We start from the raw sequence: 9,050 nt of genomic DNA on the forward strand, positions 1-9,050 counted from the left end.
ATGCAAGAAGCTCAATATATAGCGTAGGTACAGTTCTCGTTAGTATCCACAATGCAATGGTCTCAATGAGAGATTAAATGGAGAGTTGGTAAAGATCTTGACAAAGATGACCCAGAAACATGGGAAGACTTGGGATTTACAGTTGCCTTGTGCATTATGGGCCTAGAAAACTACTATCAGAACGAGCACATGATCTTCTCCTTATCACTTCCTTTATGGCAAGGAAGCTTTATTGCCAATTGAATTGGAGATTCCTGCACTCAAGCTATTGTCATTGGGAGATGAAGAGCAAACAGATACCTGGCAGAAAAGGTTATTGGATTCACAATGTTTGCAATTGGATAGATTTTTAGCTTTAAGCTACTATGAGGAAGTGTCAAAGAAGTCTCAGCTAACAGCCAATGAATGCGTGGAGGATAAGAAATTTGAAAAGGGTGATTTGGTATTGCGATACAATAGTAAGTTGAACAATACCTTTCAAAAGAAGTTTCAAACCAAATGGGAATGTCCTTTTATTGTTGTGAACAAATTTAATAATGGCATATATCAGTTGGCTTATTTGAGTGGTGCACAACATAAATATTATGTTAATGGTTATAGACTATAGAAATACTAGGCACGTTTGATGACAATTGTGACAGATGAGATGCTATTGGTAGAGGAACACAATGTGGAGACATTTGGGAATGAAAATGAGGTTTCTGGGAATGAGCTGCAATAGTTGTTCACCCTAGAAACCTCTGCTTGTCATGAATGATCAAACAGGCTAGCAGGAGTTGGCAAGCTATGTTAGAAATTTTGGATAAGAATAAAGTCACTAGGTCATGCCAAAAATCTTGCCAACTAGCCTCATGTATATATGTGTACACAACCCTACAAGTCTTGGAAGCGACCATGTAAAAATTCATGTACAAAGGTGTGATTTTTCCAAGCTTGAATATTGATTTTTTGGGTTGTCTGAGACTCCAAAATATGGTTTTTAATAAGTATTTTTAGCCATACCTTATAGCTCGTGAATCGGACTTGTACATCGTGAGTTATGAGCATCCTAAGCAGGCTGTCTCAACCTAGGAAGTGAATGCAAGTGCATGCGACAAGGGCAACTAGGCCAACTTGGGGGTCTAAAATTAAAATTTTTAAAGTCTTACATGTTTGTAGATAGCCAAGGTGATGGGCTTCGAGCCGTGTGTTACGGTGCTTCATTCGGTGACCGGAGCAGCAAGTTATACCTTAGGGAAAATTGCACGATAAGTTCTTATGCTTGGGGAAAGAGCTGGAATGTTTTGGGCTTGGGAGGAATGAGGAGGAGGTTGCTATGTGGCAGGGAGATTATCCCACATGAGAAGAGGAAATGGGAAAGTGGGGGGTATATAGGGCACATTGGGTGCCCACTATAGGTGTACCAAAGAGAGCGGAGCTCTCTCAAGGCTTGGCTATGGGGGCTCGTGGGCTCATGGGGAAGGGGATGGCGGATTTTGGGAGTTCAAACTACTTGGAGGGGTGCCTAGCCACTTATTTTGGTCCGTGATCACTTGCCCCCACACCATTCCTTGGTCAAGGGGTCACTGACATCTCATTTTTTACCCAAAAAAGGCCTAAAAGGAGCCAATTAAAAGATGCTTGAGGAGAGAACCTTGTTGCCTAAGAAGAGATAGAAAAATATTGGGGATAATAAATCCCCCATTTTAATAGCTGCAACACCTGCACAACTTCTAGAGAGCTCATTTTTCAGTAAGAGAAAGGACACCTCCATGTTCGAGTGGCCATAACTTCTTCATTTCTTCTCTTTCTTTCGTCTATGGATACTCTACGGACATCTCCACAAGACGAGCTTAGTCTTGATGTCATTTGTTTCTCCTGATTTTGAGTGCGTTCCATGCCTATAGGGTTTTTCATAAATCTCTACAGGTGTTTACCACCACTGGTGTTTTCGTCCATGCAATAGTTCTTCCTTCTGATGGTGTGGCTCGTGCAAGGCTATAGAGGAATTCATTTTTTTTCTCATTTGCACGCTATCAAGTGTAATGTTTCTTTGATTATTTATTTTAAATTTCTTCCCTCAAGAATTTGAATATTGAAGTTGCATTGGGGTGGCTACATGTGCAACCCTGTTTCTTGGGTCCACCTAGAAAATGTTCCCTTAGTCGAGGTACCCCACCAAATTCTATTGTATGGCATATTTTACACTCCCAATCTATGAATTGATCACCATTGTTAATTGCCTATTGCCACTCTATCCCAGGTGCCTTTTTTTTCTTGCTAGTTTGAATTTGATTTCTATCACTAGGCATCTCAGATAACTTATTCAAGAAAGCATGGAACAACGAATACATAATTAAAGTACCAACAAAAATACTCACGTATTACAAAAACGTACATCTCTACACAAACATATAGTGTTTAAAAAATTCAAGTAATGTGTTTATTATTCAACTATTTTAAAAACTTACTTTGCATGCAAAGTCAAATATATAGACCTACTTAAACTTTAATTAATAGTTTTATTGTTCTCTAAAATATCCAATATCAATTTTTATTTAACCTCAAGTATCATAGCATGCATGGTAAATGCAAGTAGTTTTTAGACAATATAAATGTGTGTTTTCAAATTAAGATACATGAAATTGATAGCATACATACAATGCACATTGCACACCCAATGAAGAATGTCTTTTGTACCCAATTAGGGATACCTATACCAATCAAACGAAGGATCTATGTTTGCCCAATACTCTAGTATAAGACAATAGACCCTTGATTAACATGAAACATATCAAATATCAAGAACCAATACTAGTCCCTAAGTAGGACTCTTGGCTCCATCAAATCGTTTATAAAGCAGCATGAGGGAGCAAGAAACATGTAAATTACCTGTGTTTCTCAAATATAAACAAGCTCAAGTACCTCCAACTTTGTTCCTAAATCTCTACAGGTATTATCTACGAACCACAGTCAGGCCACAATTCAAAGAACTAAAGACTAGTGTCTCAATAGCCTTAGGTGAGCCTATGAGAAAAGAAGATCGTGCCTAAAATAAGGACCTTCTTCCCAAAAGGACCCTCCTTGGCAACCAAGAGTTGTAAACACTCCAAATATTTCTCAAAAAGCTAAAAATGCACCTAATCATCCGCTCTATATAGTGATGACATAGCCCGTCAAGCTTTGAGTTTTCCCGGTGGGCCCGTTGTGTATCATTATTACCCATCGGGCCTCGCTAGGCAAACTTACACTACAAGAGGCTATTCATATTAGCGATGCTCAAAAAAAAAAATCCCGGCGTCGCTATGAGCGTCGCAAATTTACCGCAAATTTACAAGTAAATTTACGACGCTCATAGCGACGCCGACTGGGCTAAAAAAATAACAGAGAGTGCCCAAAAACTCAGATCTCAGATCTGAGTTTTTCGGCGCCCTCAAGCAAGGAGCAGGTAACGCTCTCTCTCTCTCTCTCTCTCTCTTTCTTCTCCACACACACACACACGAGGAGAGGAACGAGAGCCAGGTATGCTCCTTCCCTCTCCTCACTCTCATGTTCCCTTCCCCTCTTTCTCTCTCCCTCTCTCTCTCTCTCTCTCTCTCACACACACACACACATAGTGTTTTTGAGAGAGAGAGAGAGAGAGAGAGAGAGAGAGAGAGAGAGAGAACAAACATAAACAAAAACGCACACACACATACATAAACAAAGAATGCACACACACATTGAGAGAGGAAAAGAGAGAGAGAGAGAGAGAGAGAGAGAGAGAGAGAGCATGCATAAACAAAAAACGCACACATTGAGAGAGGAAAAGAGAGAGAGAACATGCATAAACAAAAAAGGCACACATTGAGAGAGGAAAAGAGAGAGAAAACATGCATAAACAAAAAAACGCACACACATTGAGAGAGAAAGAGAGAGAAACTAATTTAACGTCGTAGGAAACTAATTAAAATTAAAAGACCTAAAGATCTAGCCGACGAGGAGTTGAACTCAAGTCCTATTATTCAAGAGGGAAATGGCATAACCAATCTATCATACTTGGCATGGGTGATAGAAAGGTTATACCATTTATCTCTTTTTATTGGCACACACATCCACACACACGCACACACACAAGAAGAAGAGAGTTATAACGTCGTAGGAAACTATCCTAAAAGACGTTAAAGATTAGGTTAGATGTAGACTTACGTTAAATTAGATTTAGGTTTATTTAGGTTAAATTAGATTAGATTTAGGTTTATTTTTAATTAGATTTACGTTTATTTATGCTAGATTTAGATTTACGTTATATTAGATTAGATTTAGGTCTCCATAGACTGCGATGCCTGCATGAAGCGGGTGAAGAAAGCCCTCAATGGAATATAGGGTATTGCTGCCTTCACTCATGGTGGGCTCCGTCGATCCAAAAGTACTGGTGAAATGTCTTCAGAAGATAGGGAAGAAGGTGGATCTTCAGGGCGGCAAGAGTCACTACATCCCCGACACAATGACCATCTAGACAACCTCTAGTCATTCAACAGCAACTTCAAAGTTAGTAACAAGAGCAAGAACGGTCTAAAGGGCCAATTACTGTCGTCAGATGTGGATGGAGATGAGGCAGCGTCACCGCCGGAAGTTAACTCTCACATCTTTAGTGATGAGAATGCCAACTCTTGCCGAGTTATGTGAAAAATTATGTGTTAAATCAGTTTTAAGGTTCTTATAATCCCTGTTAGTTTAGTTCTTTGTTTTTAATATAACATAATTTACGTTAGATTTAGATTTATGTTATATTAGATTAGACTTAGGTTTATTTAGGTTTACCCACACACACACACACACACACACACACACACACACACACAAGAAGAAGAGAGTTTTAACGTCGTAGGAAACTATCCCAAAAGACGTTAAAGATTAGGTTAGATGTAGACTTACGTTAAATTAGATTTAGGTTTATTTTTAGTTAGATTTACGCTTATTTACGTTAGATCGAGTCCACACAAGAATTACTTACGGTTTAGGGTTTAGAGTTAGACGAACGGTGAAAAGATCTACAGTGAAAAGATGTTAAGATGCTGTGAAGTGCTACAGCTAGAGAAGAGGCAAAGGGGTTTTGTCCACTACATGCAGTATCATGTAGACGTGGGTCTGTAGATTTCTTGTACCCACAAATATAGGTATTGACCAATAAAGACGAGATTATAACCCGGTGGTTCTGATCTCCGTGCACCTCTAGACCGAGGTGTGCGGGGATTGGACATGACTAGAGAATGTGAGGTAAAGAGAGAGAGAGAGAGAGATAAGACGAAGAATGCCAATAGAATATTAAATTTGTTGTCCAGGTTATAAGATTTTTATCCTCATTATGAGTAGTGACGAGGATGTGGGACCGTCCAACCGAAACACCTATCTCTCAACGAGGGTCTTATGTCCTTGTAATCAATGCAAGCATGCTGTGCGACGGACAAGACGTGTTTCTTTGCAGCACATTCGCGAATTTGGCGAGTTCGATCCATCTATTATAGATCGAGTTGTTGCCAATTATAACTCGTAGGACTCTGACGCTGGCCAACAAGCAGCAATCTTGCAACCCAATAGACGTGTTCGCAGGCGCTTTGGTCAAGCAGCATATGTGAGGCCACAAGATGTAGCCTCTGACATCTCGGGGGATGATCATGTAGAGCACATTCCCAACGAGGCAATGTTTGAGCCCGAGATTGATGAAATGATCGAGACGATCATGGATTCAGAAAGGCTTATCTATGATGATATGAAAAGTGAAGCCGATACGCCATTGTATAATGGAGCACGTATGTCTAGATTGAAAGCACTCCTGGTTCTTCTCAACATGCAGGCAAAGTTTGGATGGAGTGACACTAGCGTCACAGCGCTTTTCAGGTGATCTATTACAATTAGTTTACTTTAATAAAACTCTAAATGTATAATGATCTGATAGATTTTTACACGACTGTATCGTATTTTTATGTTGTGTAGATTGCTTAAAGAGCACATACTACCAGCTGACAATGTGATGCCAGATTCCCGAGATGAAGCAAGAAAGATTTTGCGAAACTTGGGGATGGATTACAATTCTATCCACGCTTGTCCTAATGACTGCATTCTTTTCAGAGGGGAATACATAGACATGGAGAAGTGTCCGAAATGTGATTCCGAAAGATATTGAGTAGATCTCCACGGGACAAAAATTCCACAAAAGGTTTTGCGACATTTTCCTCTGCTTCCTCGCATCAAGCATTTCTTCGAATGTAAGTCCATGGCCGCCCTAGCATCATGGCATGAGGAGAATAAATCTTCGGATGGTGTGCTACGAATTCCTGCATATTGCGCAGCCTGGAAACATATAGATGGAACATGGTCGGATTTTGCCAGGGAAGCTCGAAATTTGTGCTTAGGCCTGGCTATGGATGGCGTAAATCCATTTGGTCAAAGATCAACATCTTACAGTGTATGGCCCGATGTCATCGTCAACTACAACATTCCCCCGTGGTTGACTACGAAGAAGGGGCACCTATGGCTAAGCTTGATTGTGCCAGGGCGATATAAAGTGGAGAATATGGATGTGTATCTTCGTCCACTATTGGAAGAGCTACAACAATTGTGGATCGGCATAGAGGTGGTGGATATGAGCCGACACACAGGACGACGGTGCTTTGATCAGAGGCATTCTAATGTGGACCATGCATGACTATCCCGGGCTAACAGAATGCTCAGGTGATCTATTGACACTCCTCACTCAGACACTGTAAATCTTGTTTTTTCCCATAGTTGATCTATTATCATGTGTATACATGCAGGGATTCAAACAAGCGGATACAGAGCATGTGTCACATGTGGACCTAGACTGAATGCACGTAGGGCGCCCTCACTGAAGAAGCAAATCTACGAAGGTCATCAAGCGTATCTTCTAGAGAATCATGTGTTACGTGACGGCTTTTTGGGAAGAGAGCCACCAATAATGTCTGCACAAGCATGGTTAGAGCAGAAGGAGATGTGCGATGACGGATTGCCTCCAGGGATGAAGAGACTATCTCTATGGTACGAGTTACCATACTGGCCCCGACTCATGATCAATCACTTGCTCGATCCAATGCACATATTCAAGAATGTGGGTAATCTACTATGGGACCATCTAACCGGCAAGAAAGATACTTTGGGAGCCAGAGTTGACCTTAGAAATGTGGATCGTATGGAGCAATATTGGCCGCAAACAGCGTCTGATGGATTGATAAAACTCCCTAAAGCACCATGGATTTTCACAGGAGCCCAAGAACGCGCAGTAAAAGAGACCATTCGATCTTTGCGGACCCCCACTGGCGTAATGCACTCGCTCCGAACGTGTTTTACTAAAGAAGGAAAGCTTACTGGTTTGAAGTCACACGATTGGCATAAAATGTGTCAGGTACGTTCATAATGGACTTTAATATCATTGCATAAAATGTGGACTTTAATATCATTGCTGCACATACTTTACAGTTTATTTTACCGGTTGCCATTGAGGGATGTTTGTCTCTCAACATCCGTAACACAATCTACAAACTTGCAAACCTGGTGCAATGGATCTCACAAAAGGAGATCAACGTAGACTCCATACCATTCGCCAAATTAAATGCTGCGGAGCTTGTGTGCATGTTTGAGAAATATTTTCCTACTACCATGCTAACCATTCAGGTGCATCTTCTTGTTCACATAGTTGATGAGGTGGAAATAGCTGGCACAGTTCATTCCAGATGGATGTTCTTCTTAGAACGTTTCATGAAAACGCTTAAGGGATATGTGCGTCAAAAGGCACGTCCGGAGGGTAGCATGGCAAAAGGTTGGTTGGTATCAAAGTCCCTAGTGTACATTGGAGAGTGGCTAGACGGATTTGATAAAGCCCGGGACACGCTATGGCGAACCATAGATGATGAGCGCATATCTGGGATTGTCATGTGCAATCTCGATGTTGAGAAGAAGATGACGGAAGATCTAGAGGCTAAAATCAACCGATTTTGCATGCTTCACAATCCAGTGATACAAAAGTGGATTTCACAATATGAGGATGCAAAGCAAGAGCGACAAAGGGCACGAATCGAGTGGAGACGGGGAAGACGACCACCGATGCACTATCCAACGGTTCTGGAGAGCCTACCAACCTTCATGAGCTTAAGATGGTTGCACAACCAATTGAAAAGCGCACAGCAATGCGATGACGAAGTGACTGAGGAAGAGTGGGAGTACTCTAGGGGTTGCACGACCAAGGTAAGTTTGCAATGTACGACTAGCTAGTGACTTTATTTCTAAACGTTTGAACGGCCACTCATAATCTTTGTTCGTTGTAGTATAAGTCATACACAGCAACATGGTGTAAAGGTCGACATTTTAGGGTGGAACGAATCAACAAAAAGCGTTTTACTCAAGATTGTGGAATCATGGCAAAATTTGAACAGTCTAGTTGACGACGTTCCTCTGATGCAGATCCTGTGGTGGCGGAACTCACTTACTTCGGCACGCTGCAAGAGATTTTGAGGATCGATTACAGAGGATTTTTTGTCGACTTGTTCGACGTGCAATGGTTCAAGATAATCATGGAGGGTCGCAACGCTACTGCGCGTAGAGGAGAGTCTGGTTTTCTTGAGGTGGATTCTACTAAGAAATGGACTGACCTAAGAGACACTTTCGTACTACCCGAGCATTGTGAACAAGTAAGTATGTAAATAGTTAACATCCCCCTTTTACAAGTTATGTGCTTGAAAGCTCTCATGTGAGTTATGTGGCTCTGGCAGGTAATATTTCATCCTACAAAGTCTACATCAAACTGGTGGTACGTCATAGAGGTAGCCCCTCTTAGTGCAAGGATGTATGAAGGCTACCATGTGCCAATCACAACGGCATCAATGGAGGAGATCAAAGAAGATGCTCAATCAGAAGCCGCTGCGGTGGTGCCAGACGAGCATCAAGATGCTACTACTCTATATGGGGTGCATGCAGAGGAGCTACAAAATGAAACAGAGGATATGTGTTTAAACAGAGAGCTCTATATAGATATAGGAAGTTATGCTGAGTTATGCGAGGATGAGAGAGAGATCTCT

General features: G+C 41.3%; 1 protein-coding gene across 1 annotated transcript; it reads left to right on the top strand.

Moving 5' to 3' along the window:
• The first annotated feature begins 5,694 nt into the window (after nucleotides 1-5,694).
• On the top strand, nucleotides 5,695-6,262 carry LOC147424862 (uncharacterized). The gene is made up of 2 exons (XM_086499603.1): nucleotides 5,695-5,859; nucleotides 5,956-6,262. The coding sequence occupies exons 1-2, from the start codon at nucleotides 5,702-5,704 to the stop codon at nucleotides 6,143-6,145; spliced, it is 348 nt and encodes a 115-aa protein (XP_086355729.1). The 5' UTR covers nucleotides 5,695-5,701; the 3' UTR covers nucleotides 6,146-6,262.
• The last annotated feature ends 2,788 nt before the right edge of the window (nucleotides 6,263-9,050 follow it).

This window comes from Adiantum capillus-veneris, chromosome 25, assembly GCF_014529385.1.
Source record: "Adiantum capillus-veneris isolate H3 chromosome 25, ASM1452938v2, whole genome shotgun sequence".
Classification (NCBI taxonomy): Eukaryota; Viridiplantae; Streptophyta; class Polypodiopsida; order Polypodiales; family Pteridaceae; genus Adiantum; species Adiantum capillus-veneris.

Excerpts from the sequence above, each read along its gene's own strand:
- LOC147424862 (XM_086499603.1), top strand. The coding sequence starts at position 5,702 with ATGGATTCAGAAAGGCTTATCTATGATGATATGAAAAGTGAAGCCGAT. Across the intron at positions 5,860-5,955 it reads AGCGTCACAGCGCTTTTCAG|ATTGCTTAAAGAGCACATAC; the intron begins GTGATCTATTAC and ends TATGTTGTGTAG.